The following is a 13,712-nucleotide window of genomic DNA, read 5'->3' on the forward strand; positions in this document are numbered from 1 at the left end:
TAAGTGTGAGGTTAAATATTTTTATTAGTAGGAATCTACCACTTGTAAAAAGTTTTATTTAAAAAAGGATTATATGGTGGTGAAAGTCTTTTTAAACTACGGACTGAAACTTACCACCTTCACATTTAACAGGCCAAGGCCAGAGCTATTCCAGAATTTGGATGCTCAGGCTGTACCCTACTAACCTATAGACCATTAGTCTCAACCCAGTGGCTCTATCTCAAGTGAAAAAGAGCTACAGAGCAGGATGACATCAAGCCCAAGCTTGGGATGGGTAGACTCCAATTTGCAGGTCCCAAGGGTGAATGCCAAGGTGCCAGCATCAGAAAGAAAGGTGACTTTCAAACTGTCAAAGGCAGTTTCTGCCCTGGCCTAGTCACAGCTGGGTTCCCAGGGCAGGTCTACATAATGTTTCCCCAAAGCAGTTGGGCTCAACCCCCTACCTGCCTCCTCACTACCTGTAGCCTCCGCCCCCCTCCCTCAGAAAAGAAGGAAACCAGGCAAGAGCAGAGAGGTCCAGGGCAGGGGAGTGAAAGGGCCAATTTAATGAGAAACTACAAACTGAGACCAGGCCACGATTCACAGTGACAGGAGGCCATGCAGTGGCAGTGCGCGACCAAGAGCGGGACAGTAGCAGGAATACAGTGTCCATGTGGGCAAGTTTACAGACAAACCATTTAGGAAATAAAGACAGCTCTGGGTCTATGCCCTGGGCAAGCAAGACAGTTATCCACTAGGCCATCACTCCTTCCTCATCCCAGCGCCACAGCTCTTTCTGTTGACGTGTCCCAAAGAGAGGGAGTAGGTACAGCAACAGCAAGTCAGGTGAGGCAAAGGGCCTAGTGCTTTCCAGGAAGAGAACCAAGGGTGAAGGTGTTGTAAATCCCAGTGCGTCTAAGGGGGGGGGGGCCCTTTTATCTGCCATCTGTTTCAGCTGGGACATAGCAGCTATTGGACAAGGTTGCACCCACACACAGTGAGGACACAGGGTAGACAGGACGGGCTAGGTTCATGGGCATTCCTTCTGGCCCCAGAAAATATAGGGGTTCACAGAGGTGTGGCCAGAAAGGGGGTCTCTGCACATCAACTCAAAGGGGGTACAGTGGGGATGAGTCACTCTTGGTTACCAGGGCCATGACTTACCCAGCATCCTCCCTACCTTGTACCAGGGGTTCTTGGGCACTTGGACAGAGAGATGTCCTGGGTTTCCATACCTGAGTGCTGAGGGCCAGAGTTGGCGATCATTAACTCTGGCATGCCCCACCTCTGGCACCCTAGAGGTGCAGTGTACCCTACACCAAACCCAGGCCTTATGACCCTGTTCTGCTTGGGTCCAGATGATGCCCTACTGTCAGCCTAGCAGGAACAACTGTGGCTCCAGGTACAGCCTCTACTGCAGGACCTCAGGCTGGGACCTACTTTGGCAGCTTATGGCCCCATGGAGAGTCAGGACCGAGCCTGGACCTTGGACGGAAATGGAAACATAAGGACCCCTTTCCAGCTTATCTTCCGGATCAAAAACACCAAGCAAACCAGCAAAACACAAGCTCAGTGCTACTCCCCTGCCATCCACTGGCCCTTGGCCTTAAAGCCAACAGAATTTTTGCTGGAAGAGTCAGATGCTCAGAGTAGGGCAAGGAGAAGAGGACAGGACTTCCAGGGGAGGGTGGCCTAGCTTCCAACCCCAAGTGGAGGAGAAGCAACCACCGAGCACAGGGAGCGAAGCATGGGGAGGGGGCCACTGACAGGCTGGGGAGTCCGAGTTCAGCTCTGTTAGCACAAGCGCTTATACGTGTAGATGTAGGCTTTGCAGCTGGGGCACGTGTGTGTCACATCCTTGAAGTCATTGATGAGGCAGGGGATCAAGCAGCAGCCCAGATCACACCTGAATCAGAGACAGGGAGAAAAAGGCTGATGCCTGAAGAGAAGAGGCAGAGGCAGTCTGCAGAGCCCTGGAGGTCCAACCCTGCGAACACCCCACACCTACCCCATGAAGCAGCAGAAGAAACCCAGCACGAAGTTCATCAGGCCAATCTCATAAGAGATTTTGGTGGTGATGGCCTGCTGGCAGTGGGGACACACAGTCTGCACTGGTGCGCCTTCAAAGATCTCTCCCTGCAGCACTGTCACTGTGGTGGCAGCCCCTGAAGGAACCAGGACGGTGGCTGTGTGGCCTCCAGGGCCAGGGTAGGGCCCTGGTGGGTAGGGTCCAGGTGGGTAGTAGCCCATGGGTGGGTGAGGGCCTGGAGGCGGGTAGAAACCTGGAGTAGCACAGAAGACAACAGAGAGGTTATGTCATTCATTGGCTGGCCACCTGCCCTAGTGGCATGAGCACAAAACCTGGGACCCAGCAACCAAGTGCAGCCTAAAGCTTCCTGTACCCTGGGGCCACAGAGTACCAGTGAAGACTTGTGGTTGGGGCTCTGTTTCAAGCAACCATATTCTCCTAGTCCTTTCTAGTCCCCACACTATGGGACCAGGATAAATGTGATAGAGAGCCAGGAACATGGACCTGACTTCCCTTTGCTCTCCCACCTCTAGCATGAAGGGACTAGGCAGCCAGAATCAGCAGGGATGAGGGCCCTACCACAGTAGGAAAAGCCTCACCTCTCTCCTACCCCTCTCCTGCATACATGGCTTTCCCTGGTGTGTTGAGGGTCATCCCACCTTACCTGGCAACCTGTACAAGAGCCATAGGCCCTTCCTTGGCCCTGTGGAGAGCTGCAGATAGGCAGAGATCCAGACATCTACTAGGAGCCAAGTCCCTGGTAGGAAGAAGTCCTACAGCACTCAGTCATTAGGAGCCACTGTAACTGAGGGGCCTTCCCTGAGTGCCTGTCTTCTAACCTGACAAACCCAGCAAGAGGCCCTGCTACCCTGTCTCACATCCACAGTCTGGCCCATCACCAACTGCCTACAGTGAAGGATGGACAGTGGTTGCTCTAATGATCCCAACACTCCTTCCAAACTCACCTGGAGGCATGTAGGTGCCATCCGCACTCATGTGGGGGGGGACAAAGCCAGGTTGAGGTATTGGATGACCTGGTGGCTCGTACGGTGGGGGGCCAATGTCTGCAGGGGGCAGTGGCATGCCTGGTGGGGGCTGCATCACAGCTGGGGAGGTACGGCCTAGACAGAAGCAGAAAGTGGAGGCTCAGGTGGTCAGCACATGGGCCATGCCAGATATCACTGCTTTGGGACACAGGGTGATCCTGGAGAACAAATGGTGTAGAGGTGCCAATTGCATCTGGGGAGGGGGGATTCTTACCTGGGGTGGGTGGGGCTCCACTCTTCTCCTCCAGAAGTGGGGCTGTAGGTCCCCCAGGATAAGGAGGGGGTGGCTCATTAGACATCTTTGCTGCTTCTGGACCTGGAGGGAAAACCAGACACAAAATCAGCTCCCAGTCAACCTGCTTTCCACTCAGGTTCAGGACTGTGTTGAGGGCCATTGCACAAGATGTGTCACTGTCCTCAGAGGTGTCTAGTTGAGCACTAGCACACAGGCCCTCTTTTCACAGGGTCTCTTGCTTTTGGCTCAGGTGCCCAAGCTGTCACATTCCCTTCATGCATAGCTCCCAGCTCTGGAGGCAGGGTTAGTAGGCTGGGGCTGGTGCCTTGGAGAACTCAAATCACTGGACTGCTCATCATAGGGGAGGTCCCACCTTACCCTGGGGACCAGTAGCTTAGAGCTGCCATTCTCTGTATCTTTCTAGTCACTCAGGCAAGGACAGCAGTCCTGGGAAGCTGACCCAGGGCTCCACAGAAGAGCAGTCACCTAGTCCTCCCCTTACCTACAGGCATCCATGGAGGGGCTGATCACCACCAGAGGCTGCCAGATCCAAGGGAAAGAATTCCAGGAGATTTCTTACCTCAAACCCCTGGTACTCAGAGAAAGGAAGTGGGTCCTCAGTGGCTGGCCAGGATGGACAGGGCTCTGGAGAGCTGTTCAAGGAAGAAGCAGCACACTTAGCCTGTGAGAGCTGCTGGGCCAGGCTTGGGCACATCCCCACTCATTGTGCCACCCATAAGCCTAATCACTACACACTCTTGCCCTGCCCGACCTCACAGGTCTGATTTCTGTCCCCAAGTCCTGTGGCTGCTGGGTCCTCTGCATACCACCCCCTCCCACCAGTCTTTTTTTTTTTTTTCCCACCAGTCTTGACAAATACATTACCCATGCAATGACTGTGAAAAGAGTCAGGATGATGGGATATGGGTCTGCCTAGTCTCCGGACTTTTTTGGAGCCAGGAAGGAAAAACAGAATCAGTCAAGTTAAACACTTTGCCTAATTTCTTTCACCAACTTCCCTGAGCACCTACTGCTTAGGTATTAGGAGAAAAGCAGGGAAGCCAGGTCTCCTTGCCTTCACTCTTACTTAGCATTATAAACGACAAACCATTAATAGCATTCTGAAATGAGACTTTCTTTTTGCAAATGAGAGTAATAGTACAAACAAGGAAAAAAATTCATCGTATGCTACAACAGCATACACAGTGCAAATGGCAGGCTCAATATTTTTTCACAATGGAAATAAAAATCAAAACCAAAGCCCAGCATGGTGCACCTAAAGTCCCAGCTTCTAGGGAGACTGAGCAAAGAGGATACTGGAGCCTTGGAGTTGGGAGGACAGCCTCGGCAACACTGAGACCTCCGTTTAAAAACAAACTTTGAAGAATGAAAATGCTCCTTCAGGCTGTGGTTGTAGCTTAGTGGTGTGGTAGAACACTTGCCTAGCACATGCAAGGTCCTGGCTTCCACTGCCAGCATCTCACACATACATACATCAAAACCACACTGAAATATGATTTTATATCCACAAGGTGGCTAAAATTTAGAAACATGGTAAGCAGAGAAGTTGGACCCTACACCCACGTAGCTGCAGGGCTCTGATACTATTCAATGTCTCCTCTCCATAGCCCTGCCTGCTGTACACTGCTGCCCAGCCCTTCACACCCATATCCATTCAGCTACCTTCCCAAACTGCAGCAGAGAACATGGAGCAGATCCCTCACAAGGAGAGAAGTATCTGGACAGTGGCATGAACTCTCAAAATCAAATACCAATGCCCCAAGTGCCTTCCAATATAAAACCATATTAAAACTCAGACCCCAGGGCTCATGAGCTCATCTGGCATCTGGACTCCCCACAGACTTCAGGCAGATGATATAGTCTCAGCTAAAGCACAGGAAACAAGGAACATTCTTTACTGAACTCAAGTAGCAATGCTGGCTCACCTATTAAAGGGTCCAGTGAGGTGTAGCTTCACACACCCAGTGTAGGATGAGACAGGCGTCCTGAGAGCCCTGCAAGGGCACATGCTCCATGAGCATTTATCTTTTCCCAGACTCTTGGGGCTGCAGAAGCCCAAGAGGTGGTCTTAAGTAAGGCCATGGAGAAGGAACAATTCTGATGTCTTCAATCAGGTGACATTCCCTGCACAAGTATTAACCCTCAGAGCAGCCCACAGGCCAGCCCTTCAGCATCTGCATTTTATCAAGAAATCCAACAAAGCTCAGTCTCCAGGGTCACACAGCCTCCCAATCAGTGTCAGATGCCCTCAAGGATTTCTTCTGAGCCTTAAATTCCTGCTCCTACCCATTTTCAGACACAGTGTTGAGGATGCTGGGAGTACCACTGCTCAGCCCTGAGGGGTGGTTCAAGGGGGCAGAGGTGCTTCCCAGACGCTAAAGACGTATGGGTAATATCCATAAAGTGTAGGGGGAGGCCTGGGTTACTGGCTATGGGGGCCTCATAGATCAAACTGACCATGGAGCTCATTGTCTCCTTGATGGCATTTTTATTAAGAAGCCCATCCCAAAAGGAATGGTCCTGGCCTTTGCCAGAGCAGAAAAGCAGCTGTTGAGTCAGAAGGCTCCAGACTCAAGAAGGGAGAGTGTCTTAGGCACAAGAGCAGGCACTGTGGGAACTCCAAGACATGCATGAGCCTGTCTTCTCTGAGCTGTTCATTAGAATCCCTATCACTGGCATTAATAAGTAAGTCCCTTAGAATGGGAATTTAGTGAAGTATGGGGGAAGTGGGACAAACTTAGGGGAGCCCTCAGGGGAAAGAGGGGGTGATGTGTCCAAGAGAGGGAGGTTGGACCCACTCATGCCCCTAGTCCACTGGGGGATAGAACCGGTCACCAGGGACCCATTGGCCCCTGTGCTGATGACCAACAGCCTGGCACCCACCATGCCGTTCTATAGGAAGTTATTAAAGACACCTGAAAAAAAGGGTACCTGTCTTTATCCCACTGCAGCTGCAATCCATCCTCCCAAAGGTGTGTGACCTGATGGGGCTGGGAACTTCCCAGGGGCAAGACACAATTCTCACCCTACCCACTGCTCCCAGACACAGACAGGGTCAAGCACTATTCTGCAAAGCCACCCTCACATCCCACAACCCCAGTATACTGAGGACATCTGGATTCTAAATGCCATCTGCCTGTGAGGCTGGTTAAGCAGCACAGGGGGCCTTGGGGCCTGCTCAGTGCAGGGTCCATCTCATAATGAAAACCTGCTCTGTACTGCAGCACTGGAGCCCAGGCCTCACTTCCCTTGCCCCTTCATGCAGTTCTGCCAGGGAATGCAGCACACTTCACCTTCACTCAGCCTGGCACCTGGTCTTATGGACTCACAGAGGTTCCTGCTGCTTCTCCAGGGAGCAGCCAGTTGGAGATTTTCCCAGAGTGAGGATGGAAAAGATATTTTGAGATGCCTGCAGTAGATTTTAGGGTACATGATGGGGCCATGAAACCAATAAAAACTGCTCTACTGCACTCCCATCCCAGGCCACATGGAATGTGACTTAGCTTCAAGGAAAGTGCACAGTCTGAGGGCTGCGGTTGTGGCTCAGTGGTAGAGGGCTTGCCTAGCACATTTGAGGCACTGGGTTCCATTGATCCTCAGCACTATACCACATAAAAACAAACAAGCAAACGAGTGAATGAATAAAGGTACTGTTCCATTCACAAAAAAAGATATTTAAAAGAAGATATAGTACAGGGGCTGTGGCTGTGGCTAAGTGATAGTGTACTTGCCTAGCAAGTGTGAGGCACTGGGTTCCATTCTCAGCACCACATATAAATAATAAAAGTAAAGGTTGATCAACAACTAAAAAATTAAAATAAAAATTAAAAATTAAAAAAAAAAGAGTACATTGTCAGTCTTCTAAAATGGGGTCAGCATGGCACCAAAACCTGAAACCTTACCTCCCTCTCCAACTCCCACAGGGTAAAGGATGGACCCTATGCCAGGCCCTATTAATGGGAAAATGGTGAGGACAGAAAGAAATGGCATGCTGGAACCAGATAAACCTGACTTCAAATCCAAGACCTTGGGCAGGTCAGAGCCTCCAACTTCCTGTGAACTGAAACTAGGACACCTGCCTCTTGGTCCTAGTGGACCATTCCATACAGAAAGGGGGCTGTTGTTGGGTGGATAAAAACATAAAATTAGATCATGGGGATGGATGCACAATGTGAACATATTAAAAGCACTGAACTGTACTTAATAATGAAGTTGCATTCTGAGAAACAGTGCTTACACAAGCTAAGATGGCAATGACACCACCAGACAATATAATCTGAGGGGACCCGCCTCATATATGCATGCAGTCCATTGTTGACCACACATTTGTTTGTTAGGTAGCACATAACTATACTTTGAATAGAGTATGGTTCCAGACAGGTCAGTAAAGGGCAGTTCTGACTCTGGAGACAGGCAGAGGAGGGAGGGGACACCTCATGATGTGCTGAGCTCAGCTGCTCTCCTCTGGGTCTCCTGCTTCCCAGATAGGAGCCAAGTACAAGACCTCAGGGCACTGGGCACTGACTCTGGCATCCTCCTCCATTCACTGCAGAGAGCAGTGCAATGAATCCAAGGCCAAAGCTAGGCCAATGTGCAACAGCCTGCCCGCCATGGCAGGATCCTGAGAGGGTGGCAGCAGGATATAGACCTGCTAGCTACAGCAACTACAATAGAATCTGAGGGAAAACTATTCTCACTTGAAAATGTCCTATACATTGCAACCATGGGTACCAGCCATGCACCTGTGATCTGTCCCCTTGCAGAATACCACCAGCAGATTTACTGCCAAGCCATTATGGAGGCAAAGTCCAGGAGTGGGGCAGGTACTCTGATGCTCCTGCCCCATTGTGATAGTCAACCTGGCTGGCTCTCCATGTATGTGTGCTCTCCTAGAGCCTGAGGATAGGCAACAGGGGATGAGGCAGAGAGATGACAGAAAAGACAGGGCCCAAAGGGATGTTCTGAAATTCCAGTTCCACGGAGTCTGCCAAAGCAGTGTTTCTCAGATTTTCTGGTCTTGGGACTCCTTTACATTTGATTACTGAGGACCACAAATAGATTTTGGTTTTTTTGAGCTATTATCTATGAATACTATATTAGAAATACAAAATGAGGAACCAGAAATAATCAACCAATCAATCATACTATTAGCATCACCACCAATATTATCAGAAAAGTCTTTAAATATCATGAAGTAGGCTGGGATGTAGTTTAGTGGTAGAGTGCTTGACTTGCATGTGCAAGGCCCTGCATGATTCCCAGCACCAAAAAGTAATAATAAAATAAATATCAAGAAACTATCAAGTTCACAGTGTTAGATATGTTGCCAAAATCTGATTTTCATTTGATATCTCAAATTTTATTACTGGAAATAATAATAAACTTATTACTGGCAACATATACAAAAACTTGGGGCTGGGATTGTGGCTCAGTGGTAGAGTGCTTGCCTAGCACAGGCGGGACCCAGGTTCAATCCTCAGCACCACATAAAAATAAAATGCATTGTGTTGTGTCCATTTACACCAAAAAATAAATATTAAAAAAAAAAAAACATATACAAAACCAAATCCACTGTCTTTTTGAAGGAGCAGGCTTACTTTGTTCATGTCCAAAGAAGTGCCACTGAATAACTTTTTTTCTGTGTGGTGCTGGGGATGGAACCCAGGACCTCTCAGGCAAATACTCTACCATGGAGCTACACCCACAGCTGGTCAGTTTTTGTTTTTCCTTTTTTGTTGGGGGGAGGGAGATACTGGGCATTAAACCCAGGGCTATATGAACTATATCCCCAATCCTTTTTAAAATTTTGATACAGGGTCTCGTTAAATTGCTAGGCTGGCCTTGAACTTGCAATCTTCCTCAGTCTCCCAAGTTGCTGAGATTATAGACATGCACCACCCACCTGGCTAATAACATTTACTGCCTTTTACTGATACTGGCTTGTGTGTGTATGTTGTGTGACACAAAAACAATGGCCAGCACTGGCTTTGGCAGTTTCTTTCCCACTAATTCTGCACCATCTATGGGAAGGTCAGCCAGCACATTACAGAATGTATTTTTGTATTATCATTAAAACAGTTTCAACCTCCACCCTGAGAAGTCTCAGGCAGCTCCTGGGGTTCAGTTCATATAGAGAACAAAGTGCTGAAGGAACCCCAGAATGTGAGTGCAACATTAAGGGCCTGGACAGAGGGCCAGGGCTTCGCTATCAGAGGAGCCCAGAGGGATGCCTCCGGAGGAGGCTGCACCCCAGAGAGATGCCTCCTGAGGAAGCTGCACCCCAGAGAGGTGCCCGCTGCAGCATGGCTGCAGATGAGGCAAGGAGTCAAGATGTGTTTCTGCATCAACCAGAACAGATCCAGCCCCCCTCCCACTTCCTAGCTGTGACCTGTTTCTCTCATCTGCTTATATGTTGGGATAGGAACAAAGCTTACAAGAGTGCAAAATAGGGCTGAGGATGTGGCTCAAGTGGTAGCGAACTCGCCTGGCATGCGTGCGGCCAGGGTTCGATCCTCACCACCACATACAAAAACAAAGATGTTATGTCCGCCAATAACTAAAAAATAAATATTAAAATTCTCTCTGTCTCTCTCTCTCTCGCTTAAAAAAAAAAAAAAAAAAAAAAAAAGGTGCAAAATACCCACTTCAGAGCACAGGGCCTGGCACAAGGGATGCTAAATAAAGAGAACCTGCTATTGTTTATTAGGGATGACTTTTTGGGGGGAGGGGTACTGGGATTGAACCTAGGGACACTATCATTGAGTTACATTCCCCAGCCCTTTTTATTTATTTTTTAAAAATGCTTTTTTAGTTGTCAATAGACCTTTATTTAATTTATTTATATGTTGTGCTGAGAATTGAACCCAGTGCCTCACACATGCTAGGCAAGAGCTTTACCACTAAGCCACAATCTCAGCCTCCCTTTTTATTTTTTGAGACAGGGTCCCACTAAATTGCTGAGGCTGTCCTCAAACTTGTGATCCTCCTGACTCAGCCTCCCAGGTTGTTGGGATTACCAGCATGAGCCACCACACACAGGAGCTAATGGTTCTAAACTAATGGTTCTAAACTTAGAAGTAGTAAGACTTACAGGAACTATGACAACAACAGTTACTACACTTTGCAGCAGGCTGAGCTTCCTGTGAAGCTCTGGCAAGCTACTTTTGCATTCCCTGTACCTAGCAGCTCTGGTTTCCTGGACAAGAGCTGTGTGCCTGCATTCTTCTTGATGACTTCTACAGGAGTGCTACCCTAGAGGTAAGATGGACCTGGTGCAGCGATCACCTGCAAAGGTGTTCACTGCATCACTGTGTTGACATCCCACCAAAGGGACTGTCAGACCCACTTAGTCTACCTTACAGTGTTACTGTATTCACCCTCTGAATGACTCTCTGAGCTACCTGCAGTGACATGGAAAGATGGTCCTGACAATGCTGAGTGAAGGAAGGATGTAAAGTAGCCTGTGATTCTACATTAGCTGCTTTCTCTGGGTATTGAGATTCGGGGTGATTTGTTTATACCTAAATACAAATACAGAAGCTTTTCTTTATGTGTGATGAGCAGCTTCTCTAAATGCTTCTTTCTCCAAAATACTCATAATTGTGCTAGATTCATGTTATTTCTCCTCAATCCAGAAAGGTGCCTCAGACTACAATCTAGTTTTACCTAGAGGAGAAAATGCTCATGGAGTGAGCCCAAGGCTGTCAGTCCTCTCTCAGAAGTTGGTGCTTGGTCTGCATGGAGGTCTTACTTCAGTTTGGTAGTACGAGTCTATTCTCTACCAGGCCACCTCCCAGTGCTCCAGGCAAACTGAGGGTCCTACTGGACCTGTTAAGTCAGTAGTCTCAAGGCTGGCCTGGGGAGTTGGCAGGCCACCTAACAGAGGACAGCAAGCAAATCCCCACAAGGTCCCTGATAAAACTGAATGCAGTGAGTTTCCTGGCCTGTCAAAGGCCAGGCTAGAGCTGCACTGAACACAGCGCAGCCTCTGCACTGCCTCCTATGCTGTTCCAGAAAGCTTGTTTCTATGTCCTGCTGCTTTATACAGAAAAGGAAGGAAGAACAGATGGCAGGGGAAATGAGCAAAGGATGGAAAACAGCTACAAGTGGAACCACAACTAGCAAATAAAAAAGTCAATGGCACCTGCCCACAGGCAGGAGGTGGTAACTAAGAGTCAACTAATTTTAGAAACATAAGCCTAAAGAGCCATCACTTGAGCAATCAAAATGCAGCTCTGAAGAAGTTCCTACCTCTGCCTGCACTGAGCTGACACAAAATCATCTTTGGGTTGACTATTTGAACCAGCTGTCAGCTGGGTGACATCAAGACATAACATCCTGACCTTCCAGAAAGCACAAGGTTTATTCATGCCATCAAGCCATGTGGTCACAACAGTCACAGCCACCAGATGGAAGAGTCTTAATTGGGACAGAAACGCCTTTGAGCACAGGGGAGGGGCTCCGAGCCTCTAGTTAGGCCTCACCCAAGTCTCCCCATGCTGCAGGAAGAAGCAATCCCTGGGATCCCCTTTCTTTCTCCATATACTTCAGTCATCAAATATACCTGAAAACTATAGCGTACTCCCACCCCTCAGCTTTCCCTCAGAACAGAGGTGGCTTTGCAACACTCAGATCTCTCATATGACAGTATTCCTTCAATCATTTTGAAGAAAACTCTGCTGGGGGAAGAACATGAACTGCAGTGACCTGTCAGCACTAGTGAGACACTCAAGTTGTAGGTGGAATTGGTAAATAAACACAAAACACTGCAGACATGGAGATCTGTAACTGTTCCTGGGCCAGGCCTCAAAATGACACTTGTTCAATGTTGCTATAAACAGCTTTTTCAAGAGTGCCTTTAAACAGGCAGGAAACAGCTATGCTGCAGGGCTGATAAGAATACCTGAGGGGGGCTGGGGTTGTGGCTTAGTGGTAGAGCACCTGCCTAGCACATGTGAGGCACTGGGGTTTGACCCTCAGCACTACATAAAAATAAATAAATAAAATAAAGGCATCATGTCCATCTACAACTAAAAAAAAAAAAAAAAAAAAAAGAATGCCTGAGAGCCAGGCACAGAGGTGCACACCTGTAATCCCAGCAGCGTGTGAGGATCATGAATTCAAAGCCAGACTCAGCAAAAGCGAGGTGCTAAGCAATTCAGAGAGACCCTGTCTCTAAATAAAATGCAAAAAGGGCTGGGGATGTGGCTCAGTGGTCAAGTGCCCCAGAGTTCAATTCCCAGTCCCCAACAACAAGAAAAAAGAATACCTGAGAGAATGTAATCAGTTCTGGGGCACAGCAGAGCCATCCTGCTCTTGTGGCACTCAAGACTACTTGCACCTGCTCTGTGGGGTCACAGAAACAGGGACATAGAGGTCAGTGGAGTTGCACAGGAGGAGTAGGAATGGCAGTTCTTGGGGAACTGTGAGTGGGAAGCAAAAGAACACAGTTTCATGTTATATGTAGTATATGCAAGCTTCACTAAATTCCTGTAACCTGAAACTAACACAGGCTCAGACAAAACTGGGATTTTTTTCCTTGCAGAAGTGAGAGTGTGTGTCATGTTGGGGCTGCTATGTTTGCCCATGTGTATTTCTCTATGACTCAAGACATCTAGAAAGGGGCTGGGGTTGTGGCTCAGCGGTAGAGCGCTCATCTAGCATGTGTGAGACGCTGAGTTTTGATCCTCAGCACCACATAAAAATAAATAAAGATATTGTGTCCAACTACAACTAAAAATATATTTTTTTAAAAAAGATATCTAGGGCTGGGGATGTGGCTCAAGCGGTGGCGTGCTCGCCTGGCATGCGTGCCGCCCGGGTTCGATCCTCAGCACCACATACAAACAAAGATGTTGTGTCCACCGAAGGCTGAAAGGTGAATATTAAAATTCTCTCTCTCTCTCTCTCTTAAAAAAAAGAAAAAGAAAAAGAAAAAAGATATCTAGAGACCACCTTTCAGGGCTGGAAAAGCCACCTGAGATGACTACATCTGAAGTTTCAGCTGACATTCGTATAAGTGTTATATATTAATCAAGCCCCCACCAAAGGCAGGTATGTGTGAAGTGCTGGAGACTACAGTGGGCAAAAGGAACAATAAGCAGTGCCAATGAACGGGGAGCGGGCTCTAAGGGTGGCTGTGGCTATCCCAGTTGCTCAGAGACAATGATCTGAGACAGGACCTCTACTGTCCTGATCATGCCCAACACTCTTTTCTATAGTACCATCAGCCTTGTCTCTTGTCCCACATTCTCAAATGTGGGGTCTTAGGGACCAAATTGCTTCATGCAGTGGAATTCCATCCCACTCATTTAGTTTATGTGGACTTCATGGCACCCAAACAAAAAGCTGAAGTAATGCTGCTGGGCCCCCCAGCCTTACCCATTGGTGAGAATAGGGCTGG

General features: G+C 48.4%; 1 protein-coding gene across 4 annotated transcripts in view; it reads right to left on the reverse strand.

The window, feature by feature from the left end:
* Cdip1 (cell death inducing p53 target 1) overlaps positions 1-13,712 on the reverse strand; it is a 20,328-nt gene continuing 6,616 nt past the window's right edge. For 2 of the 4 annotated variants that reach the window (XM_046444442.2, XM_046444436.2), the window contains exons 2-6: positions 3,870-3,942; positions 3,269-3,370; positions 2,974-3,129; positions 1,988-2,261; positions 1-1,885 (exon numbers count right to left, since the gene is read on the reverse strand). In XM_046444442.2, the coding sequence (XP_046300398.1) occupies positions 1,774-1,885; positions 1,988-2,261; positions 2,974-3,129; positions 3,269-3,353 (627 nt within the window). In that variant the 5' untranslated portion in view covers positions 3,354-3,370; positions 3,870-3,942 and the 3' untranslated portion in view covers positions 1-1,773. Of the gene's footprint in view, positions 1,886-1,987; positions 2,262-2,973; positions 3,130-3,268; positions 3,371-3,869; positions 3,943-4,174; positions 4,235-12,578; positions 12,656-13,712 lie in introns of all 4 variants that reach the window. The other 2 variants (XM_046444462.2, XM_046444466.2) reach the window with 2 other exon arrangements.

Source organism: Marmota monax, unplaced genomic scaffold, assembly GCF_021218885.2.
Source record: "Marmota monax isolate L192 unplaced genomic scaffold, Marmota_monax_Labrador192_F-V1.1 WCK01_AAM20220418_F8-fsc00035, whole genome shotgun sequence".
NCBI classification, from domain to species: Eukaryota; Metazoa; Chordata; class Mammalia; order Rodentia; family Sciuridae; genus Marmota; species Marmota monax.